The sequence below is a fragment of the Hemicordylus capensis genome, chromosome 5, assembly GCF_027244095.1.
Source record: "Hemicordylus capensis ecotype Gifberg chromosome 5, rHemCap1.1.pri, whole genome shotgun sequence".
Classification (NCBI taxonomy): Eukaryota; Metazoa; Chordata; class Lepidosauria; order Squamata; family Cordylidae; genus Hemicordylus; species Hemicordylus capensis.
This window is the reverse complement of record NC_069661.1, coordinates 227,883,631-227,909,521: the sequence shown is the minus strand read 5'-3', so window position 1 is coordinate 227,909,521 and position 25,891 is coordinate 227,883,631. Positions and strand designations below refer to the sequence as shown.

Sequence of the window (25,891 nt, the reverse complement as noted above, 5' to 3'; positions counted from 1 at the left end):
GGGATGGGGCTGCTCTGGGAAGAGCATGTCCTAAGTTCCCTCCCTGGCATCTCCAAGATAGGGCTGAGAGAGATTCCCACCTGCAACCTTGGAGAAGCCGCTGCCAGTCTGGGTAGACAATACTGAGCTAGATGGACCTATGGTCTGACTCAGTATAGGGCAGGTTCCTACACTCCTATAGGGTGTCAGTGATCACCTGCATGCATTGGCACTAGAGACGTGCATATAGATCCATTCCCCACTCCAAAATTTAACTTGAAGAAACTCTGGGGAGGGAACTGAACTCCAAAGATTGGACTACAGTTCCCGTCATCCCCAGGCACTAGCAGCTAGGGATGATGGGAGGTGTGGTCCAAAAAGAGCTGAAGAGCTTCTAGGTGGCCATCGCTCACATAGCACTTTAATATTCTTCTGCATGGATTGTCATTAGAGAAGCGGTTGTTCTCTACTCCAAGATTTAGCTTGTAGAAACTGGGGAAAGAGCCGAACCCCAAGGAATGATGAATTTTACAGCACTGGGCTGAATGAAATGTTACTTTAATGGCATGTTTGGATTTCATGCTTTGAATTCCCCATGTCTCTTTCTTTATAAAAAGAAAAAAGCAGCCGCTTTTTGAGCCTCTGATTCTGGGACTGTGGCACTGTTATGTGGCCGTGCCTGCTCAGCGGCTCTGCCCCTTGGTGCCCCTAGTGGCTGCTTGCTATATTGCAAACAAACTCCTAGCCTTCTGGACCCCTGAGCATGCCCCACCCTAAAGAATCACTCATTGGCCTTCTCTCTCTGTAGCAGGAAGTGTAAGAGACTTCTGCTTGAGCTGATGTGTTGCTTTGCTTTTTCTTCTTGGTTTGAACTTTGGTGTGATCCTGGCTTCTGTTTCACCCTCTGGCCCCTGTTGACTACTTGGTTTGACTCCTGGTGTGTTTCTGGCTCCTCACTTCTGGGGGATTATGGGAGTTGTAGTCCAAAAACAGCTGGAGGGCCTAATTTGAGCAGCCCTGTTCTGCACTGTCTTGAAAAACTAAGTTAACAAATCACCAGGGTAAGATGGCATCCACCCAAGAGTTCTGAAGGAACTGAAATGTCAAATTGCTGGTTTCCTAGCATAAATGTGGAACTTGTCCCTACAGTCAGGTTCTATACCAAAAGACTGGAAACTAGCCAATGTAACTCCAATTTTCAAAGCAGGATAGGAACATAGGAAACTGCCATATACTGAGTCAGACCATTGGTCTATCTAGCTCAGTATCGTCTTCACAGACTGGCAGAGGCTTCTCCAAGGCTGCAGGCAGGAATCTCTCTCAGATCTATCTTGGAGAAGCCAGGGATGGAACCTGAAACCTTCTGCTCTTCCCAGAGCGGCTCCATCCCCTGAGGGGAATATTTAGCAGTGCTCACACTTCTAGTCTCCTATTCATATGCAACGGGGGGGGGGGGGGGGCTAGTTAGCTAAGGGGACAAGCCATACTTGCTTCCACAAGACCAGCTCTCCTCTCCTTCCCCCGTGCCTTCCCCCATGCCATTCCCACCCCCACCCAAATTCACCTTGCTGTTTGCCTCCAGAGTTGCTATATGCTGCAAATAGCAGAATTGGGGGTTGAATAGCCGTGCATGAAGCTCCTCCTTTGAGCTGGAGTCCTAATCTGATCACACACCCTGCCCCCACCTACATGTCCCCACCAGCTTTATGTAAGGAAAAAGGTGTGAGAAATCTGAAGCACTGGATGATTCAAACACACCATTGAAGTAACATCTGGTTTGACCCTCACACTAAAAAAAAAGGAACAAGGTATCCCCAAATGGTAAAAACATGGACAGTAATTTCCCAGGGACAAATACTAGAAAATGGGGAAAAGAAAAGAAAAAGTCTTAAGGCAACTGGAACGTGTACATTGAAACTGCATCTATATAAAAAACCTTTAACCATGTAACAGAACCAGATGTCTACCTGTAAGAGAGAAGAATTTCTTGAGGCTGCAGGCCCACTCAGGAAAACATATACAAACAGTAGGTGCATCCCCATTCCCAGCAACCTGGTTTGTGGGAACAAAATCTCTTGGGCTCCCTCTAGAGGTGAACTGGATGAACTGAGGGTGGGTGCTTGACCGCTTTGATGCATGCTTTCATATGCCCCTCTGGCCTTTTTGCCACATGCAGGAAAGCAAAAGTATCTGTGCCTCCTAGATGTATAAAATATTTTATAATTGACATATAATTTATATGTCAAAAAATGGATAGCCAGATATAGTTTACATATGTCTGCAACAGTTTGGTTTTGCGTAGAACGGGGAAATCTAGTCCTGCCCCTTACACTGCTCTGACATATAGATGTGGGAATGTTTGAGAGGATTATCTTATCTGTTTATCTCATCACATAATACAGGATGCCTTATAGGCACAATAAACAGCTTTTTTGCACCCAAGAAGCTACAGAGGTTCCCAACCTGTGGTACTCCAGATATTGCTGAACTACAACTCCCATCATCTCTAGCTACAATTTATAATGGCTGGGGATGATGGGAGTAGTAGTTCAGCAACATCTGGAGTATCGCAGGTTGGAAACCCCTGGTCTGCTAGTCTTGCAGGGCATGATCTGAGGGCACATGATGGAGCTTCATGATGCAGCAGGTCTAGGTCTGGTCAGTGCCTGAATTGGGGACTACCTGGAAAGCACCCCATAATCATTGCTATGTAAGCCACCATGGGGGAAAGGCGAGATATAAATGTCATGAAATATTAAAAATGGGAACAACAGAATGAGATGGGGAAGGAGATACAAAAGTGGGGAGGGAAGAATCCGAGCTGATGTCATTACATGTGCTTAAAACTGGTTCCAGTTGGGAATGAGGGATGGAGAGGCTAAGCCCAGGGGTGTCATGGAGGAAAAACATGCAGGAACGGAGCGCCATTACTTCTCGCCTTCTGTGGCTGTCAGGGTGGGCATAGCCATGGGGGCTATCATGGAGAGTGCCTGCACTTCTGAACTGGCAGCTACACCACTGGATTAAGCTGTGCAGAAAAAGTGGGTTTTGAGGTGGGCAGGGCAGTTGTTCCACTAGATGTCAGGATGCCTCAGGGTTATCTGTATGAGGCGTGGCCAACCTGAGGGTTTCCAGCTGCTGTTGGGCTACAACTCCCAGAACCTCAGTCACAGTTTATTGCAGCTAGGGAAGCTGGGAGTCGTAGTCCAACTGCAGCTGGAAACTTTCAGGTTGTCCACCCCTGATCTATATCTCTTTTCAGCTTAGTGGTTCTGTATGCAAAACACAATGTTTACATTGAAGCAGAAGTAAGTTGTTCTGCCAAATATACAACATTGTTTTGACCCATTTTTGCTATAATTGAAAACAAATTTTGGCCAACTCATTAAAATGGGCATATTTTAAATACTAGTTTCATGACTGTGTGACACAATGAGATGCATAACAGCTCTTTTGTGTGTGTGTGTGGGGGGGAAAGGTGTACTAAAACCTACCATTTACTGGTAACAGTAGCTGTCATCCAGACTAATGCTACACTAGCACAACACACGAAGCTGCACACATACCAGAAGATTACAGAGCTATGCAAAGTCATTGGGGTGGAGGCAGTGCTGGAAGGTGCACTTCCACAACAAGGAGGGAGAAACAAGATGTGGGCATCTGCTTCTGCACCTTGTTGCGCAAGAACGGCATCCTGTTGCTCGAGCGCAACACTGGTCTTGAACACGGGATTAACAGAATCCCGTGTTCCGTTAATCTCGGAATTAACGGAAGCCAGCTTCTGAAATCTCCTTGTCAGCCAGTGACCTTAGAATGAAGATGTATATTGCAGTTTCCGCAAATCAAGCTCATTTCTCCATCTGGATTTTCCCCCTGAAGACATTCCTGTACCTCAGCTTCTTTTTATTTCCCAGTTAAGGATAGGAAAAATATAGTAAAAATGCTGACTGAGAAACCAGGAAGGCAGTCATTGGTGGAGGTGAAGGAAAGTGCTTGATACCTTCTGTTTGTTTTTTCATCCATCTTTTCTCAAATGCAGATTGAGAACATAAAGGCAGCTGTGAACCTCACATAAAAGCAATTTTCACTGGTTTTTCCTCTGCATATTTTTAATTCATTTGTGTGCTATTGGATTCTCTCCATTTTCATCCTTATTCTTCCTCCCTCAAACTCAGCACCTCCATATTAAATAACTAAATTCATCATAATGACAGAGGAAGGTCCTTGTGACTCAGTAGAACACAATAGCTTTTAACTTCATTGTGGGCTGTCAGTATCCCTGGGAAGATCTATGGGTGATGAGAGGAGAAGGGCAACCAATTTGCCCGTTCCAATATGTTTTGATCCACATAAACATAATGTGATTCCAGTTTTCATAAAGAGGTTTGCTTTACGTTGTCTTTAAAGTTAATTTCATCCCTCTGAAATACAGCTAAGATAACATTTCATGCAGCTGAAACATTCTATCCACTGGCTGTGATGAGAGAGAACATCAGTGCCTGGATTAATCTTCAGAATTTCCTCAGTGGTTTTGCATAACCCTAATTTTAATTGTGAGGTCATTCACATAATCAAAAACTGTGTTCCACCTGGATTTTGGAGCTGTGTGTGCTCCCAATTTTCGGTTAGGTGAAAGCAAGGTAAGAGGAAAACCTGGGTAGAAGTGATTATGTGGAAGCAAGGTAGGAAGGAAACCTGGGTAGCTTTTCCTCCTACCTTGCTTCCACACAATCACTTCTACCCAGGTTTTCCTCTTACCTTGCTACTACACAATGAGCTCTGGAGGGCTTGCGCGGGCCCTCAGGAGACCAGGCCACACCCCTTTTGTGCGTGATGTCATGTGCATGTGGGCATGGCTTAGTCTCCGGAGAGCCTGCACGAGCCCTCCAGAGCTCATTCCCAGCCAGCAAACACTGGCTGGGTGCATTTATTTCCCTTCCTCTCCCTTCAGTGAGGGAGAGAATGGGAAATAAATGCTCCCAGCCAGCAAACGCTGGCTGGGAATATGCTCCACAGCGCTCACGCGGGCCCTCCAGCAATCGGCTCACGTGCACGTGACATCAAACATAAGGGATGTCACTGGCACACACAGCGTGTGCATGGCGGGCCCACTGGGGGCGGGGCAGAACCCGAGCCTTTGTTCTCTGGCTCCGCCACTAGGCAGTACCCAAGTCTCAACCTTAGATTTTTGGTGGTTTTTAGTAGCCAAACAGTGGGCTCGTTGCTTCCTTCCTCTGTCACGAAAGCCCAAGCATGCTACCGTCTTGAGAAGATCATTGCTTTCATATGGAGATGATTCAGATAATGCTTCTGTATGACTTCCACATGGAACTATTGTTACACAGAATTTTTTTTTAATGGCCTCCATGTGTAGGCCATAACTTGTAGGATCACCATGACAGAGAGCACTTATTAGTTAATTCAGGGCAGGAACAAATACTAAAGAAGTGTAGCATTACCGTGCTAGGCCATTTGCGAGGGTTGCTGCTGAAAAAGGCAAGTTAAAAACCCCTCAAAATGCATATTTCATTTGTTATGAGCTTTGACTGGGCAAAATGGAAGGTGGTTTGTCCAAAGAAATAGCCAAATCTTTTCCTGTTCACTATTAATATGATTCTTAATTTCATATACAGGTACTATATTGGCCGTCGGATGTACATGGTAATATCTGAACCGGATATGATCAAACATATCTTAGTGGAGGACTTTGGAAACTTTACTAACAGAATGGTGAGTAGCCAAAGGAGCCATTTCAAGGTTTTGGTGTTCTTCAGGAGAGAACAATAAGTCCCAAAGCGCATGTGATGCTTTTTCATATCTAATTTGTTCTCAGAATATTTATTATTATTATTTATTTCAATTTCTATACTGCCCTTCCAAAAATGGCTCAGGGTGGTTTAGAAATAATAAATAAATGAGATGGATCCTTGTCCCCAAAGGGCTCACAATCTAAAAAGAAACAGAAGGTAGACACCAGCAACAGTCACTGGAGGTACTGTGCTGGGGGTGGATAGGGCCAGTTACTCTCCCCCTGCTAAATAAAGAGCATCACCACGTTAAAAGGTGCCTCTTTGCCAAGTTAGCAGCAAGTTAGCAAATGAGGCAGTCCTCTCGAGAAGAGGCATAAACGGCCTGGAAGCACCCTGTATCCTTGCCCAGGGCATGAAACATCAGAATGGCGCAGTGTTCTAAGCAATAGAACAGTTAGCCAGGAGGTACAGTACCTGATTCAAATTTTGCTTTGCTCACAAAATACTGGGTTGTCTAATGGCCAAACTGTACATGGTACGTTAAGTACACTCTTAATAGGTGTTTCTTTTAAACTAAAAAGCACCAATCGGGCATTTGGAACTCATGGGTGGCCCAGGGACAGGCTCCCAATATGGCCGCTCTGCCTGCGCATGCCAACCACACCCCCTGTGTCAACATCCAGAGGCGTAACTATAGGGGGGGCAGGGGGGGCACGTGCCCCGGGCGCCATCTTTTCTGGTCACGTGGGGGGTGCCACCATGACCAAATTTTTTAAAAAAATTTGTTAATACAAATGTTTCCTGCTCAGTGCAGCAGTGCTGCAGCAGTCAAGGGAGTGCGTCGGTGCCCCCTTCCCCACGAGCGGTCCCTTCCGTGCCGCCTGCGCCCCCCCCATTGCTTTGCTGGCGCCTGGCGGCCAGTCAGTGGCCTGGCTTGGCGGCAGCGGCGGGTGCTTGTGAGGAAAAATCTAAGTATAATGTAGTATGTTGGGGGGGTGGGGGGGCGCAGTGGGGGGGCGCCATTTCAGTGCTTGCCCCAGGCACCGTTTTCCCTAGTTACGCCTCTGTCAACATCAGATGCAGGGGGCATGGCCAGCACCAGGGTGGGGGGCTGCATGGCCACTCTCCCACTCCTTCCCAGCCAACGCTACATCTGCTGACCTGGAAGGAGCTGGCAAGGGTCTGCCTTGTTAATGAGACTGTTCCAGAGTGCTGGCTACACTCAAATTGAGCTTTTGGGCTAACGTGGGCAATCGGCATGGCTACATGGAACAGTTCGTTACAGAATATGTGCATAGTTTTGGTCTGGAAAATGAGGAGGAGGAGGAAATGTGGTACAATCAGATTTATTTAGGGATTACCAGGGTAAAGGAAAAGGAAAAGACTGATTAGGCAGGGGAGGAGGCAATAATTCAGGGCAGGAACAAATACTAAGGAAGTGTAGCATTTTCATGCTAGGCCAGCTGAGAGGCTTGCTGCTGAAAAAGGTGGGTTAAAAATCCCTCAAAATGCATACTTTATTTGTAATGAGCTTTGCCTGGGCAAAATGGAAGACCATTTGTCCAAAGAGGTGCTTCCCCCACCCCCCACCCCATGACAAGTAGCTGCTGCGTAGGGTGGGATACCCGATCTGGATTGGGAGAGTAGTGGGGGATACCTTTGTAAAAAAAACTCGCCCTGCTCCCATGGCTGCAATCTACAGGAGGACCAGCTACTATTTAGTTTAAAAGAAACAAGTTCATCTGTGTTAAGCATGTGCTTAACTAATGCATAGTTTGGCACTTAGATAAGCTTCTGTCTTTTATCTCTGTCCCCCCCCCCCCATCTTCCGTATGGGCACGATAATACTGATCTGCTTTACAAGGTTAATCAGATCATGTGGAGCACTCTGAATATCCCAAAACTGTTAGATAAATACTGAAGTATTCAACGAGTGATGTCCTGCTCTTCCCAATTGATATTGTTAAGCAGGTTTGTGTGACCTCTGCGGGATTGTCAATGCTGCTGATGTTTGCTGATAATGTTGGAGCAGCCTTCTATTTGCTAGCATGCTCTTGCAGAATATAGCTCCGCTTCTGCCATTTCCGTTTGATTTGATTTTAGGATTCACAGCTGCCGAGGTCTTTTTCAGGACAGGAAGCATGTCATGTCATGTACTCCACAGTCAGTCCTACATTCTTTGCTCTGTTGCGTGTTTTAGGCAAACTGCTGAGTTGGTGGCGGAGAGCATCTCTGACCGAAATCTGAGCCATTGCCTGCTTCTTCCTGCCTAAACCATAACAACATTAAAAAACGATTTGACATTGAGCGGGAATATTTTATTTGTCACCGTCACCTAACTCAACCTTGCTCCCAACAGTATTTCACTCCATCACAAAATGCCCTGAATTTGCCCTGACTGAAAAGGTAGCATTTCTTAGAGCTGAGAGAAAACCGTGTTTTCTAAACCTTGCTTTGCTTCATCATCTTCATCTCTCAAGATTTAATAGAAATGTCCTGAACTGGGCAGCTTATTTCTATCCTATCTTCCTTCCAAGGAACTCAGAGGTGATGCATAGCAGCCTTAGCCTTATACTGAGTCCATCTCTGGCAGCCGCTGTCCACGAATTCAGAGAGTTCTTTCCAGCCATACAAACTGAGAAGCTTTTAGGTAGAGAAGCAGGGAACTGAACCTGGGACCTTCTTCATCCAGAGCACTGACTCTGCCATGCTGCTACAACCCCTCCTTGTGGCATGTATAGGGGAATTCCATTTTATCATCCTAACAATCCTGTGAGGCAGGTTAGGCACAAAGATAGTGACTAACTAAAGAGCACTTAGCAAGTTCCATGGCTGAGCAGGGATTTGAGCCTAGGTCTCCCAGTATAGGAAGATGCTGAAAGGTATCATCTCATACTACATGGGAGGAGGCAATGGTAAACCCCTCCTATATTCTACCAAAAGAAAACCATAGGGCTCTATGGGCGCCAGGAGTTGACACCGACTCGATGGCACACTTTACCTTTACCTCCCAGTTGTGGTGTGACTTCCAGGAGCCTGATGTAAGGAGTCTAATGCCCTGCTTGTGTGCATGCAAACACATCCACCGCTCTCTTCTCCTTCTTCATGGCAGCAGTAGCTACTACTGCCTGACTTGGTGTGCATCTCCCCACACCTCCCTCCCGCACTGTTCATCTCATTAGGAAAAGGGGGATGGAGCCAGAGAAGAAATGTAGAAAGGGCAGTAGAATACTGGAAACCCTCTATAGCAGGAATTCTTAACGCTGGGTCCCCAGAAGTTATTGGACTTCAACTCCCATAATCCCCAACTAGGATTATGGGAGTTGAAGTCCAATAACATCTGGGGACCCAACGTTGAGAATCCCTGCTCTATACAAATGGACTATATGAAACTCTCTTTCAATATTTCCTTTTCTCCTCCATCTTTTTCTTAAATAAACCAACAGTACAGGAGATTGAGCCCCAAGTTAGGTGGTGAGAGGTGCCACTGCTGCAAAGAAGGAAGAGAAGGAGGAGACAGGAGCATCTCTTTGCTAAGCAATGGCTGTGACTCTGCTTGACGAAGATCAGCTTGGATAGCACCAGCAGAGAGAGTCAAGCAAGGTGGTTGTGGGGAGGTCTTGTTGCTCCTCTGGTGCCCCAATAATTTGTTACGTGAGGCAGCCATCTTTCCTTGCTCCACAGAAGGACTGCCCCGAGGTCTCCCCGGGCGAAGTCCAACCTCTACTATACCATTTTGTCCAAGCCTAGGAGAGGCATATTATCTGCAAACTCTCTCCCCTGTTTCAGATTTGCTCTTTGCTGCTCTATCGGAGGTTAAAAAGATGCCCTTCGTTAATTTGAGGGGCATTATATGTTTTCCCACCTCTTTTGCTGCTTCTAATGCTGTGCTGATGAAACAGAGAGAATAAAGCATTCAGGTTTGGGGAGTAAATGCTGACCACAAAACTCTGATAATGGGGGAGGGGGGAGCTTCAGACACACACACACCCGCGCGGCCGTGGCAGAACTCCCCAGAGGTGGCAGAACAACCCTGTGGTGAGTTTCAATTTTTTTAAAAAAAGTTTCCGAACCCCCAAACCGGCTCTGAACCGGCCCGGGGGTTCAGCTTGAGCTGGTTCACACATCCCTCTCTCCAAAATGGGTTAGTGGGCAACAAAATGGCAAATGTGGTTCCATGTAAGCAACTGTAAAGCGATGCATATTGGGGGGAAAAACCCAACTTCACATATACACTGATGGGGTCTGAGCTGTCAGTGACTGACCATGAGAGAGATCTTGGGGTACAGAGGCGTAACTGGGGAAAACGGCGCCCAGGGCAAGCTCTGCCCCTGAAATTGCGCCCCCCACCCCCACATACCTGCGCCCTGGCCGGAGTGAGCGTGGTGGTGGCGGGTGGCGGCAGATCGCGCCGCGGTGGCGGGCGGCGTGTGCCCTGATCATGGCTTGTGGCGGTGAGCGCGGCGGCGGCGGGTGGCAGCGGATCGCGTGGTGGTGGCGGGCGGTGGCGGATCGTCAAGCCTGATCATGGCTTGTGGCAGATCGCGCGGCGGTGGCGGGTGGCGGCGGATTGCGCGGCGGCGAGCGGCGGATCACCGAGTGCAGCAGTGCGGCGGCGGCAGGCCTCGGCGTTGCTCTGATGCACTCGGCGATCTGCCCGCCACCGCCGTGCTCACTCCCGCTGCCGCCCGCCACCGCCGCGCGATCCACCACAAGCCATGATCAGGGCACACTATGACGATCCCCCGCCGCCACCGCCGCGCGATCCAGGGGGGGATCGGTGGGGGGGTCGTGGCACTTTTTGGTGCCCCCCATGTGACCCACCAAAGTGGCGCCCAGGGCACGTGCCCTGCCTGCCCCCTATCGTTACGCCCCTGTTGGGGTAATAGTGGGCAGCTCATTGAAAGTTTCAACTCAGTGTGCAGCAGCAGTTAAAAAAAGGCAAATTCTATGCTAGGGATTATTAGGAATGAGATTGAAAATAAAAATGCTAATATTATAATGCCCTTATACAAATCTGCATAGAGTTCTGGTCACTGTATCTTAAGGAGGACACTGTAGAACTGGAAAAGGTGCAGAAGAGGGTAACCAAAATGATCAGGGACCTGGAGTACCTTCCATATGAGGCTAGGCTAAAGTATCAGGAGCTTTTTAGTTTGGAAAAGAGGTGACTATGGTGTATAAAATTATGCATGAAGTAGAGAGAGTGGACAGAGTTAAATTGTTCTCCTTCTCTCACAACCCTAGAACCAGCGGTCATCCCATGAAACTGAAGGCTAGGAAATTTAGGACCAACAAAAGGAAGTACTTTTTCAGCATATAATTACAGGATGTGGTGATGGCCACTAGCTTAGATGGCTTTAAAAGGGGCTTGAACAAATTCATGGAAGACAAGTCTATCAATGGCTACTAGTTGGTGGCGATAGGCCACTTCCAGCCTTAGAGGCAAGATGCCTCTAAATACTAGTTGCAGGGGAGCAACAGCAAGAGAGAGGGCATGCCCTCATCCACTTCTTGCCTGGGTGCTTCTCAAGGGCATCTGGTGGGCGAATGTGTGAAACATGATGCTCCACTAGATAGGCCTTGGGCCTGATCCAGTGGGGCTGTTCTTATGTAAGACAATCAGCAAATGTGCTGTTATCACATTATTTTGAACACCCATACAAGGTGTATACAGTATACACAGGTACAGATGTGTACACAGGTACAGTTATTAATGTATTATGTTGAACGCAAGTATAGCAGTACACTTTCTATCTGTACCATGCATTTGAGGGAACTGTACCTAGGTTTAAAATGAACGCTTGTACAGTCATTCACACGGAAACCATGTGTATGTGTATAGACACCTGAATGCACAAATAATGTAATGTCATATATAGTGGCATTACACTATATTGTGTAATGCATTACACTATAGTGACATTACACTATATAAACATCTTATAGTGTAGGGCTAAAGGGAGGCATGTAAACAAGGCAAGAATTAAGGCTAGAGTGTGACAGGGCTGGGCCAACCTGTGATGTTGCTCCTGCAACCATTCCTTCAGTAGTGATGGCCATCTGTACAGAGCCTGGTTGTGGGTGTCCCACCAGGTCAGGCAGCCACCTAGCCGTGCATGTTCTCTTGCTTTTCTTTCTTTCCGGGAACAAAAAATGGTCTGGTTTTGTAACCAGCCAGCTTTTGCCTCCAGGCCCAGCACATCTGTGGCATGCAGGCTGTGTTCTTTCAGACGACACAACTAATTGGCAGGCCACAATCTCCCTTCTCTTCTGCCTGCCACTTGCCCAGAACAGAGCTTTGAGCGCAGCCATGGGGAATAGGACCATGGCCCCCTAGAATAGACTGGGATAGAGCAAAGTCTCCCTCCTTCCCCACCTGCCTTTGACCTGCAGCTGCACCCTGAGCGGAGCAGAGCCAGAGAGAACGTGATGCAGTGGCAGCCACTTCTGAAGCTGGCAGGAGCTGCTGCTGGCCATATTATTATTATTATTATTATTATTATTATTATTATTATTATTAATTTCTTGTTTACACAGTCAGACAGGTGTTATTGACTGGTTTGTTTTATCCAGACATTGTTCCTTCCCAAGGACCTGGGATGGCTGAATTTTATTGTCAATGGTTATAGATATCGTCGCAAAATATAGGCTGTTCCCAGTAAAGCTGTTTTTTTGTAACTGGCTGATGGTGATTTCTGTGGCCCCTATGGTGTTGAGGTGCTCTTCAAGGTCTTTTGGAACTGCACCCAGGGTGCCAATTACCACTGGGATGATTTTGGTCTTTTTCTGCCACAGCCTTTCAATTTCAATTTGTAGATCTTTGTATTTGGTGATTTTTTCTATTTCTTTTTCTTCTGTTCTGCTATCCCCTGGTATTGCTGTGTCGATTATTTTGACTTGTTTTTCTTTCTTCTCGACTACAGTGATATCTGGTGTATTGTGTGGCAGATGTTTGTCTGTTTGTAGTCGGAAGTCCCATAATATTTTTACATCTTCATTTTCTTCAACTTTTTCAATTTTATGGTCCCACCAATTCTTGGCTACAGGTAGCTTGTATTTTTTTGCAGATGTTCCAGTGTATCATCCCTGCTACCTTGTCATGCCTTTGTTTGTAGTCAGTCTGTGCGATCTTCTTACAACAGCTGATCAGGTGGTCCACTGTTTCATCTGCTTCTTTACAAAGGCGGCACTTGCTGTTTGTTGTGGATTTTTCGACTTTGGCTCTTATTGCATTTGTTCTTAGTGCCTGTTCTTGTGCAGCCAGTATTAAACCCTCTGTTTCTTTCCTCAAGTTGCCATTCTTAAGCCATTGCCAGGTCTTGGTGATGTCTGATTTTCCACTTATATTGTGTAAATATTGACCATGCAGGGGCTTATTTCTCCATTTTTCTGCTCGGTTCTTGACTTGTTCTTTCTTGTAGGCCTGTTTTGTTTCATTGGTGTTGAATAGTTTCGCGTTATTGACCATTTGAAGTGCATCTTCTTCACTGTCCTTGATATATTCTTCAAGGCCTCTTTTCTCCTCCTCTACTGTTTGATGGACTTGCAGCATTCCTCTTCCACCTGAGCTGCGAGGGAGGTAAAGCCTATCTACATCACTGCGGGGGTGCAGAACATGATTGATGGTCATGATTTTCCTGGTCTTACGATCTAGCATCTCTAGCTCTGCCTGGGTCCAGTCTATTATTCCTGCAGTGTATCTAATAACAGGTATAGCCCAGGTGTTTATGGCTTGTATGATGTTCCCGCCATTGAGTTTGGACTTTCGGATTTTTCTGACTCTCCTGATGTATTCACTTCCAATTTTTCTTTTAACTTCAGTGTGTGCGATGGTATCAGCCTGGAGAATGCCCAAGTATTTGTAAGGTTCTTTCTCTTCCAGGTTCTTGATGTTGCTTCCATTGGGCAGTTCTATTCCTTCTGTTTTTGTTATTTTCCCTCTGTTCATTATTAATGCAGCACACTTGTCTAGTCCAAACTCCATTGCTCTATCGCTACTGAATATACGGACAGTGTTTAGCAGTCATTCGATTTCTGACTGGGACTTTCCATACAACTTCAGATCGTCCATGTATAGCAGATGGTTGATTTTACTGGATGTTTTAGATGTTTGGTATCCGAGGCTTGTTTTGTTTAGTATTTGTGAAAGTGGGGTCATGGCGATTACAAACAATAGAGGGGATAGTGAGTCCCCTTGGAAAATGCCTCTTCTAATGCTAACCTGTCCAAGTGCCTCGCCATTGATTGTTAACTGTGTACTCCACATGCTCATTGCTTTTTTAATAAATATCTGAATGTTTTTGCTGACACCAGTTGTTTCTAAACATTTTAGTATCCATGTGTGAGGCAATGAATCGAAGGCTTTCTTGTAGTCAATCCATGCAACACTTAGATTGGTTTTTCTTCTCTTGCAGTTTTCTAAAATCATTTTGTCAATCAGCAGCTGGTCTTTTGTGCCTCTGGTGTTCAGGCAATTTCCTTTCTGTTCAACTGGAAGCTGTTTGTTAGTTAATAAGTGTTGCATCACTTCATCTGCTATTATTCCAGTTAATAATTTGAACATGGTTGGCAGGCAGGTTATCGGTCTATAATTACTTGAAACTGCACCTTTTGCTGGGTCTTTCATAATGAGATGAGTTTTCCCAGTTGTTAGCCATTGTTCAATATCATCGCCTATCATAATGTGATTGAACTGTTTTGATAGTTGTTTATGAAGGCTTGTTAGGTGTTTAAGCCAGAAGCCATGCAGTTCATCGTCGCCTGGTGCAGTCCAATTTTTAATTTTCTTTGCTCTTTCACTTATTAATTCTGGTGTTATTATTAGATCTTGCATTTGTTGGTTACATTTTTTGACCTCTTTCATCCAGCCTGCTTTATTATTATAATCTATTGGATTGTCCCATAATTTCCACCAGAATTGCACTGTTTCTTCTTTATTTGGTGTTTCTACATTTCTTGCAGTTTCTCCTTCTAAGCTTTGGTAGAGACGTCTCTGATTTGACTGGAATTGGAGATTCTGCCTGTGTTGTGTAATTCTGGCTTCATATCTGCTAATCTTCTTTGACACTGCTGTTACTTGCTGCTTTATTATTTCCAGGACTTCTCTAATTTTCCTTGAATCTAGGTGGTATTTTTGGATCAGATACTATTATTTATTTATTTATTTATTCATTCATTCATTCATTCATTCATTCAATTTCTATACTGCCCTTCCAAAAATGGCTCAGGGCGGTTTACACAGAGAAATAACAAATAAATAATATGGATCCCTGTCCCCAAAGGGCTCACAATCTAAAAAGAAACTGGAGAGGTACTGTGCTGGTGGTGGATAGGGTCAGTTACTCTAAATGAAGAGAATCACCACGTTAAAAGGTGCCTCTTTGCCAAGTTAGCAGGAGACCCATAGAAGCTGCTAGTCTCTATATTCTGGTTGAGGACAACCAGACCTCAACACCCCAGACGTACCTTCCAACATTTCAAAGAGGCAAATAGGGACGCACCAGTTCCCACATTAAGGATTACCACTTAGCTTTCTTTCCCCTCCCCATCATTCTTGCATATGGCTGAAGGCCATGAGACCTGGAGAGGGAGTTGAACCCTGAAAATTGACAATGCTAGCAATTTGTATGAACGGGGGGGGGGATCTGTTAAATTTTGTCGGCGGCAGGGGGAACCATCCCCAAAGGCAAAAACAGGGGCAGGGGAGAGGAAATAGGGACTATCCTGGTAGCCAGCGTGGTGTAGTGGTTAGAGTGCTAGACTAGGACCGGGGAGATCAGAGTTCAAATCCCCATTCAGCCATGAGACTTGCTGGGTGACTCTGGGCCAGTCACTTCTCTTTCAGCCTAACCTACTTCACAGGGTTGTTGTGAAAGAGAAACTCAAGTATGTAGTACACCGCTCTGGGCTCCATGGAGGAAGAGTGGGATATAAATGTAAAAATAATAAAATAATAAAAAATAAAAAATAAAGCATAAACATAAACTCACCAGGAGGTGAGTTGTATTTGGCTAATAGGAGGGAGAAGAGCTAGCATGTGGTGAGTTTAGGGTTAAGAAAAGGGACTGGTGTGGGGAGATGGAAGGAGCTAGGATATTTGCAAGGTAAGAGCAGGGGAGCCAGGCTGGCCCTTAGCAAGTAAGTGTGTGTGTGTGTGTGTATAATAAGTTTCCAAAGGAATGAGGAACTTGAGATTTGTTACTAGTGGGTTAATAAATAATCAAATGACAATTCAGTGAACCTTTCTACAAGTTTGGGTTTTTTAAAAAAATAAAACATGTCTGTAATCAAGTGTCAGGTCTTGGTGTGTTCATGAGAAGAATGACCTTAATCTGTTAAATGTGCACTCACCAGAATACCTTACTTGCTGGAAGGTATTCAGAAGAAATCAGTTTAGTTTAATCTGATGGGAAGGCTTTTGGAAGATTCTAATTGGTTTGCTACCTGGAAGAGCAATTCAGTGGTGGAAAAAGAAAAAGAAAAAATATATGTAGCAAAGTTTTAGAGCTCAAATTAGTGTTTTCCAAGATGATTTTCCATATGTATTTAAATATTATTTGTGAACCATTTCTGTGCATCAGATTGAATATCAGAAGGTTTTAACATTAGAAAGATGAAATTCTGGAATAGTCATGCAAGATCTCCCCCCGTTGCCCCCCCGGTCATTTTTGGCCCTATACGGCCCAGCCATGCAGAGGTCTATTTGGCATGCGCAGCAGTCTCCAAAATGGCTGCCGCCATTGCAGGTAGGCCTAAAATGGGCCAAAAATGATTGGGGAGCCGGCAGGGGGAGGGAGAACATCAGGAGACACCCCCCCCAGCACCCTCAGACCCCGGCAATGGCGGTAAGTCCCCCACTTTTACATTAAATCCCCCCTCCCCTGAGTTGGGCCCAAACCGGGCCTGGCTCTAGTGTGCATAGAACCGGACCAGACCCGGTTCAGTTCAAGTATGATTCTACCAAAACCAAACCAGGTTTTCTGGTTTTGTACAGACCTCTACTTTTCATACCAACTCACTAGCCAAGAAACAGCCTGCACATCTTCCATGGAACCCTGCGTGCTGCAGAGGAATCTCGGTTATGTTCTAGCAGGGTTATTGCTTGAGTTGGTGGTGCATCAGAAAGGATTCTGTCATATGGCTCAAAAATAATAATTTTGAGATGTTCCACACACTTGGTTTTTGTTCTTCAAATGGAGACACTGATGATCATTCTCACTTTATGAAATTAGTTTCCTTCATAATGCTCCTAAAAAAGACATCTAAACTTTGCTGCTTTTTTGAACTTTGCTGCTGTCTTTTCCTGACCCGGTTCCTCACTGGTGGCTCAGGAGGTGGGTGGAGGCAGCAGGTGACCCCTGCTCGTTGGCAGCTTGTGTGTAGCCGCATCACCCGTCCAGATTGTAGCGATGTATTGTGCCTGAATTTAGTTCATACTTTAAAGATACAGGAGGACCTCGGTATTTGCGGGGTTTCTGTTCCAGACTCCAACCACAGATACGGAAACAGCAAATATCGAGTCATTGGGGCAATAGGGAATTGGGGGTTAGGTTCCCGGAAAACATTGCTAAAACATCAATTTGTGGGAGGGATGTGGGGGAAAGCTGCCTATCAACCTAAGTGCTTCGAGTCGTGCTGTGCCCCCAAATGCTGCCAGATCGGCTGAAAATTGGCCAAAATGCCTCCCCTTTTAAAATAGAGCCATTTTAAGGCTCCAGAATGCAAAATGCTAGTCAGAAATGACCTCCACAGTAATTTCCAGCCACCCCTGACCCATGGATACGTGAGGTCAATGCATTTCCACCCTGTTCCCCCCCCCCATATATGCCGAGGTTGGCTGTCTGTTACCCAACCAGATACATGAATCTGCAGATGCTGGATCCATATATATCAAGTTATTCCTGTACACACAAAAAAAGTGTTTTATAGTGTTTGAAATAGTTTTTGAGAAGGCAACCTGAGATTCATGCAAGATACCATGTCAGTTTTCAAGACCACCTTCTGCACTTTGGCTTTAAATAGTTTGTCCGCGTAACACAAATAAAATGCCATAAATAGCAAATGGCTAATAGTGGTGGCTGGTGGTTCTTGGGATGGGGGTGGGGGTGCTAGGCAGGGCATGTGATGGGTGGTGCTACAGATAGTGAGAGGTGGAGCCAATTGTGGAGAGCTGTGGAGGTGGAGCCAGGACAAGGCAGGTGCCTTAGCAATAACTGGCAAAGTGCAGATATGTAGCTAACGAGTGGGATCAAAACGCAAGCACACACGCACACACACCTCGACTGCTCATCAGCAGAGATACTAAGTAATATGGAAAACATCCATTGCTTTATAGTGCTTAAAAGGACTACTGTACTGTGTAAATTTTAATCTAACATGGCAGGATCACACGCACATATACGCACACAAAAAGAACTGTATAAGCCACAAGTTAAGCACATACCATCTACAAAAGGCTGCTTCTGTGGAGAGTAAATGCATTCTGGAGTCACTAGGGCAGCCCTGACTGCCTGATTATTTCAAAAATGATCACTACTAATAACCACAAGAAAGAACTCTGAGCCAGAGTGATACAGTGGTTAGTGTGCTGGACTAGACTGGGGAAATCCAAGTTCAAATCCCCATTCAGCTATGAAACTCAGGGGTGACTCTGGGACAGTCATTTTTCTCTCAGCATAACCTTCCTCATAGGGCTGTTGGGAGGATAAATGTAACCATGTGCACCATCCTGGGCTTCTTGGAGGAAGCACAGTCTATATATGTAAAAGTAAATACATCTATATAAGTCACAGGTGAAGCAGAGACCAACTACGGAAGTGGAGAACAAATGCATTCTGAAGTTACAAGGGCAGCTCTGTCTGCCTATTTCAAAAATGCTTTGAAAAATCACAGGCTTTTCAATGATGCTTGCTGAAGCTATGCATCTCCTGTAACAGAGGACACCACGGGAAGCAAAGATGCATGGGGATACCCTCTCCCTACTCCATGCCTGCTGTGTGACACTCTCTGATGGCCTTGGGTGCCCACACCACGTATCCTGGGTGTCCATCCTAGCAAGCAACAATTTTTTTAAAAAAAATTAGAGATCATTTCCTTAATCCTTGCCCAATGAACCATAACCCCCAGTGGACATATTAACGTTACAGATACTGGTCATAATCCAGAGAAAAAACGGGTTACCTCTCTGCATATCAAATGGAATTTAAAAATTATTTTCCTTCCAACAGAATCCATTCCTTCTCTACATACACCAAACCCACACAGAAAGCCACTTCTGCAATTATTTGAAATGCAGTCTGGACTCAGAAATGCATGCATGTGCCCTAAAAGAACTTTCTGGCTTCTTATGCCAGTTTCTAATCTAATTAGCCCAGTCTTACAGTTTGCTGTTCCTCCCAATGTTTAATGGCATGTCATTTTGGGAATGGGCCATAATGCTTTGCATACAGATCAGAGAGCAAGGGAGAGAAAGCAGAGATTGCATTCCTCCCAAACAAACACAAAAAGAAGCCAGCAAAAGACCAGACTTACCAACAGCCAACCAACCTACCTGCTTTCTAACCAAAATGGTGATTGGATTCTTCTGAGTAGTGTTTTATAGCTGCTCCCCTCATAAACACAAGGAAATCTTAAGTAGATTCAACTAAAGGTTTATTCAGCAGCAATTCCATTTTCTCTTTCCCCTTTCCTCCCTTTTCCTCTTGACTCCTCCCCCACACTCTTTACAGTATCGCCTTTGGGACAAGTGTCCAAACAAGCAAACTGCAAAAGATTACTGAAAAGAATACAAGTAGCTTAAAGAAAAAGACTTTCTTTTTCTGGGCACTCTGACTGGTTGCCTGAGGAGTCAGTCGGCATGGTGCCTTCTGATTGGTGCTCAGGGTGTTTTAAGCTCCACCCACCTTGTAATTGGTAATGTAATTGCAAGCCTTGTAATTGGTTCCTGCCTCATTAATATTCAAAGTTGAACAACTCTGTGTGTTCCTATTAGTGGTTACAGGTTACAGTGGTTGACATAATGAGGACAATTACTCAAAGTAGTCCTACTGAAATTGAAAGGCAATGGCTAACTTGTCCTTTTAATTTCAGTGGGACTTCTTTGAATAATTTCCCTCATGTCAGCCAGTCTTTCTAGGCCAGCTTAATCTGGGAGGAACAAACAGGACTGACTACATCTCACCAGAAGGAGAGGGAACAATGGATGGACCAAGAGATGTGAGATGTGTCGGCACCAAACCAGTGTAGAGTGGGCGGCACCAAAGCTAATCTTACAACCAATAGGAGGTGACATTGACATCAGATTCACAAAGCTAGGATCACAGTTGCTGGGAGGGAACCGGCCCCTTTGGTGACTTAATTTTATCAGTTTATTAAAATATTAAGCATATTTTTAGCTTAATATTTTTAATTTTCATTTTTATTGTATTTTTTTAAACTTTTGTAAACCGCTTTGGGATTGTTTTTAATGAAAGGTGGTATATACATTTAACAATAAATAAAAACCCAAATAACCCAAATATTTAAGAGAGCGTCTTCTTTGCAATGAGCCCCACCGCCCATTAAGGTCACTTAAGGAGGTCCGTCTCCAGTGGCTGCCAACCCGTTTGGTGGCTGCACAGAGACGGGCCTTCTCGACTGCTGCCCCGAGATTGTGGAATGCACTCCCTGCTGAGATACGATCCTCCCCATCTCTGGCAATTTTCAAAAAATACCCGAAAACACATCTCTTCAACCAGGCTTTCTCAGCTTTTTAAAACTTGTTTTTAAATTCTTCTGATTATTTAATTGTTGTTTAACGATGTTTTTAATTGTTAATTATTGTTTTAATGCTTTCTAATTTTTCTTTTAATTATTAACTGATTATAATGGTGTTTTAATGAGCCTTTTGGAAGGGCGGCATAAAAGTTTTAATAATAAACAAACAAACAAACAAACAAACAAACAAACAAATAAATAAATAAATAAATGATTGACAGGTTCCTGGGTTCCCTGGGTCTCCCGCTTACATCCCTAAACAAAGGGACTGAAAGAAAGGTCAACAGTTGTCGGCTCTGACAATGAGAGACTGAATACACTGAAAGGAGAGGAAACAACATGCCTGACTCTGCGTGTGGCGTTTGCAAAGGACAGTCAGTGTAAGCAAAGAGGAGGCAGGAGGAGGGAGGGCAGTGCAGCTACCAGCATGGCTAGTGCTCGGTCACGAAGAGGTTGATACTGGTAGTGTGTGTGCTTGCACTACCAGGCACTAGTGCAGCTATGCCCAAGCCTAGGGCTCACACACTTTGCTAGTATGCGGTGTTGATCAGGCTTGTTGGGACTCGCCTGCTACCCAGTGTGAACCAAGAATGCTTCCTGGAAGTGAAAGAGAAGTAGCTATACGAAAAGCAGCTTCAGACTGCAAAGCAGGGGTGGTAGGAGACGCTTCCACTCCCTCCTCCTGCACATCCACGCCAAGCTTTAAATCTCTGCCTCCCACAATACACACTTGCTAGGGGAGGGTTTGGCTCCTGCTGCTGTCACATCTAGTTGACTACACCAGATCTTCCAGGAAATCTTTTTGAATGTTCTTCAAAGGAGTGTTTTAAGCTTTCCTCCCACTCTTTGGAGCTGCTTTATTAATAATTTTGTGCAGTATTTGCTGCAGCAGCCCTCGGAGACTGTAGATCCAAACTGCAACGCGGCTCCCCTGCTGGCATATCCACTTTACAAAGGTGACCAAATACAGCCAACCGAATGTTAATTTCCTGCAGAGCTAAATATATTTCATTTTTACCCATGTAATCGCTCGGTAGGCAGTAATGACCTCATATTTTCCCACTTAATATACACTTGGCTAAACTGACTGCTGGACCCATATTTTTGTTTTATGTCAGTTAATGTAGACTTGGACCTTGAAACACATCCAATTCTTCGGGACAAAGTAAGAATTAGTACATGGAACTCATTCCAACTAAGCAAGGCATTGATTCTAATTTAGATTAGCACAAACATTTGCTGTGAATCATAACTGGCTGTTAGACCTTGTTCACCTGTTACTGGTTTGTGTTCTGTGTGAATGTTTAGTGTTCACAGCAGTGAATGTACTTTGCGTGTGTGTTTCGTTCCCACACACCATTCCATCTATGACTGATGCGCCTTACACAAATACACGTGATAGGAGATGCTGTGTAACTAACACGGCTTGTTTCCAATTCCCTCACACCAAATCATGAAATAAGCCAAACCAGTTTTCAAGGGGTGGGGCTGTAGTCCACTTTCTATGAGCTACCAGACTGTCACGCTGGGTCAAACGTGTGACCTGGCAGCTGGGTGACACGTTTGAGGGTGTTGGGTTGGTCAGCTGGGCCTCAGTTCCTTGTTGGCCAGGCGCTCCCGCCTCCGGTATGGGCTTCTTTTGAGCACAGTGCCCTTGGTGGTGGTGGATGTTGCCAGAGCCATCCTCGAAAACTGCCCCCCTCATCATCATCTGGCTGACTTTTATACAGGTTTTGGCATTCGGGGCACTTCAGGCGAGATTTTGCAAGACCTCCCCTTTTTCACGTGAGAGAGTCCCGAGGCTTCTCTAAGACACACTGGGGACAAGTCCCCAGCTTGATGCTTCCCTATGCGGGCCAGCATCAAGCATTGGAGGTGGGGGCATCACCAACACTGCCCTTCGCTGGGTTAGGTAGCACCAGGAGGCGATCCTTGCAATGGGCCACAGCTTGATCCTAGGCTTTCCCTTCCCATGCACCCATCATTCCCTCACACAGACATTTCACATATATTAGTACAGTACCTGTATATCCAGTACACAAATGCAGGGGTTCCCAACCACAGGTCCCCAGCCATGATAGCCTTTGTCCAACAACATCTGGAGACCCAAGTTTGGAAACTCCTGAACTAATGGATAGGGATGTGCAAACAGGTTTGGTGTCAAATGTTTTTGATGTCGAACCGGTTCAGGGTCGAACTGAACCATTCCCTGTTCGGTCCAACCCATGACCGAACACCACCTGGCCATTCGGGGGGAGTATGGGTTTTTAAAAAATGTTTTTTTAAACTCATCCCCTCTGGGGGAGTTGTTGGAGGCAGCAGGGAGGGCGTCCACGGAGGTTCCCCCTCCCTCCACCGGCCTCCCTCGATACCCATACCGGCCATCTGCACAAGTAGCCTCTACATGGCCTGGGTCACACAGAGGCCAATTGTGCAGGCATGGTGGCCTCCAGAATGGCTGCTGCGCCGGAGGGGGAAGGCCCAAACAGGCTGAAGAGCCAGCCAGTATGGGCATCAAGGGAGGCCAGCAGGGGGACAGGAAACCTCTGCGGACCCTCCTGCTGCCTCCAACAACTTCCCTGGAGGCGGTAAGTAAATTTTTTAAACTTTTTTTTTTTTAAGTTCATGAACCTCTCCCCCCGACCAAACCGGGGGCTGGTGGTTTGAGGAGGTGCCGGACCAAACTGGCATGGTCCGAACTGGATTAGCCAGTTCTGTGCACACCCCTTCTAATGGACTACGCATATTCAGTAACTCATGGTCAAACTAAATGTGATGTGGAAGATCTATGAGTTGGTTCTACCATGGCTTTTAAAGGGGTTAATGGTAGCCATGGGGAATTTGGATCAGGACCATGGTCCTTGGTGTGGTGGGGGTTACACCTTCCTTCCATGCCATGTTCTCTATTAAAAGTGCTCCACACTGCCTTTATGTTTTGCCCCATGGTGTTCTTCATCATGAATCCCTTTGCCAACTAATATAAGTGAGGTTCATTTGTGGCTACCACAACCTCGTCTGGTGGTGACTCCATGGCGAGCCTTTTCTGTAGTTTCCCTGGGACTGTGGAATGCCCTCCCTGCTGAAGTAAGAGCTGCACTAACTCCGATGGCTTTCAGAAGAGCATTGAAGACGCATCTGCTCAGTCAGGTTTCTAGTTGATTTTAAATTTGATTTTAAAACTTAATGTATTTAACTGCTGGTTTTAATGTTGATAGATTTTAATCAGTTGTCAACCGCCTTGAGACCTGGTTACAGGCGGAATATAAATGTGTCAAATAAATAAATAAATAAATCACAGTTGTGGTAGATGATTTCAATTGGGGAAACTGAATGGGGGGAAAGGGCCAAACCCGTCTTCCCCCAGAGCCATAATTCTGATCTGGATTGGATCAGATCTGATCTGGATTGGATCGCAGCAGTTATTTACACTTTAAGGAAAACCATGGGGACCTGTTCACAGATCTCCTGGGTCATCAGTTTGTCTATCAGAAAATTACTCATGTGCTACACTGAGGGATGTGCATGGACCAAGGTTCATGCACTGGTCTGGCACTGTGGGGAGGGGAGCGGCGAGCGGGAGCTTTAAAAAAAGAGGAGAGCAGGTCCTTACCTACTCTCCGCCGCCGCATGCAGCTTCCTGCTGCAGCGGTGCTTGTCCCAAAATCTGTGCATGTTGCTGGCACGCACATGGCGGTTCATGCATATCCCTAATTACACTTCTATACCACCCTTCTTCCATGGAGCTCAGGGCAGCATACCAGGTTCTGCTCTCAGCCTTTAATCCTTACAACAGCCTTGTGAAAGTAGGTTGGGCTGAGTGTAGGTGACTGGTCCAAGGTCACCCATAAAGCTTCATGGCTGAGTGGGGATTTGTATCCAGGTCTTGCTGATACTGGTCTAACACACTAATTATGACACCATACTAGCTCCCAATACAGCCAGTGGGGAGAAAACTCTGGGCATTTTTCAATGCGATGCGTCCCATTGATTGCAGTGAGAAAGATGTGTTTTGCTCTCTCATTGAAAAAAATAGCACAGTCTGGCAAAAAATTGTGCCAACCAAGTACCATTGGAATGAGATATACATGCCTCCTACACCTGTGCATATTTACTAGGAAGTGAGTCTCATTTTATTCAATAGGACTTCCTCTCAAATTGGTGCATGTAGGATTGTAGCCTTCGTTGTGACTTATAAGCCTCATTGCTTTCAGTTGATTGAGTAAAGAGGCACCTTTTAAAGTGGTGATTCTCTTATATTTAGCAGGGGGAAAGCAACTGGCCCTTATCCAACCCCAGCATAACATCCCTCCAGTGGCTCTTGCTGGCGTCTACCTTGTGTTTCTTTTTAGATTGTGAGGAAGGGGAATCATCTTATTTGGTTTTCTATGTAAATCACTTTGAGAGTTTCATTGATACTACTGTATATAAATATTCGTTGTAGTAGCAGTAACTGTAATTAAGTTATGACAAGTATGGACCTGCAACAAAATGTATATCCTTGGTGTGCATATTGATGCCTAAGCATGCTGAACATTTTAAACAACTTTCCCTCTCAGAAGCAGAAAGGGTTGTGACTGTCATGAGAGAGTATTCTTCAATCTGAGAAGTTTCCCACTATTTTTGTTCAAGACCTCCCTCTTTACTCGTCACTGAATTCCATTAGCTCAGTTGTCTGTTAACTGCCCTTTGAGTCCATGAACATTCTGCTCAGTTGAGTTACAATTGGACAGTTGGGGATGGGGTGCCCTCTTAGATCCCCCCCTTCAGGTTTTTGTGAAACTGATGCATTTGCAGGTTACCCCAAGTCTGCCAGTACCTAGCTTTCTCACCCGCAGGTGTCGTGGTGGTTATGCGTCCATGAGAATAATGACATTTCCAGCTCTTTTGGAAATAGATATATAGATGGATTGTGCCTAACTTGCTTAGCTTTGGCTGGATCGTGCCCCTTATTATGTGCACAGCTAAGCCATACTTTTAGAACAATTTAAATGCCACAAAGTACAGACTGGCAAAACTGAACAATTCTTGCCCTAAATTGTCAGTATTCTTAATTCTCCACACTGACAGGAGGTAATAAAAGGAACATTCCCATAAACCATTCATTAATTAGACACCAACATTAAATTTCAGAAATGACTGAATAAAATCCTAGTTTAAAAGTGCTTGATTTACATTCATTCCTGCCGTGCCCAGAATATTAATTGCATGAATGTTAAAGCAGAATTAAACATACATCTTTACAACTCAGATATGTGCTTCTAGGCAGTGCTGATATAGTGTAAAATAATAATGTGATGATGTAGCACAAAAACCAATACTTACACGTTTCCAAGTAATTCAATTTGTTGTTGTTGGTTTAGAGAGACCCAACTCTCAGAACATGCTTGAGAAGTTTCATTATTATA

The 25,891-nt window shown here is 45.2% G+C and overlaps 1 protein-coding gene across 11 annotated transcripts in view; it reads left to right on the top strand.

Moving 5' to 3' along the window:
* The window catches only part of TBXAS1 (thromboxane A synthase 1), a 402,124-nt gene that overhangs the window by 192,796 nt on the left and 183,437 nt on the right, over window positions 1-25,891 (top strand). For 10 of the 11 annotated variants that reach the window (XM_053257591.1, XM_053257594.1, XM_053257596.1 and 7 more), the window contains one exon: window positions 5,613-5,709. In XM_053257591.1, coding sequence (XP_053113566.1) covers window positions 5,613-5,709 — 97 coding nt within the window. Of the gene's footprint in view, window positions 1-807; window positions 917-5,612; window positions 5,710-25,891 lie in introns of those variants that run through there. The other variant, XM_053257598.1, reaches the window with a different exon arrangement.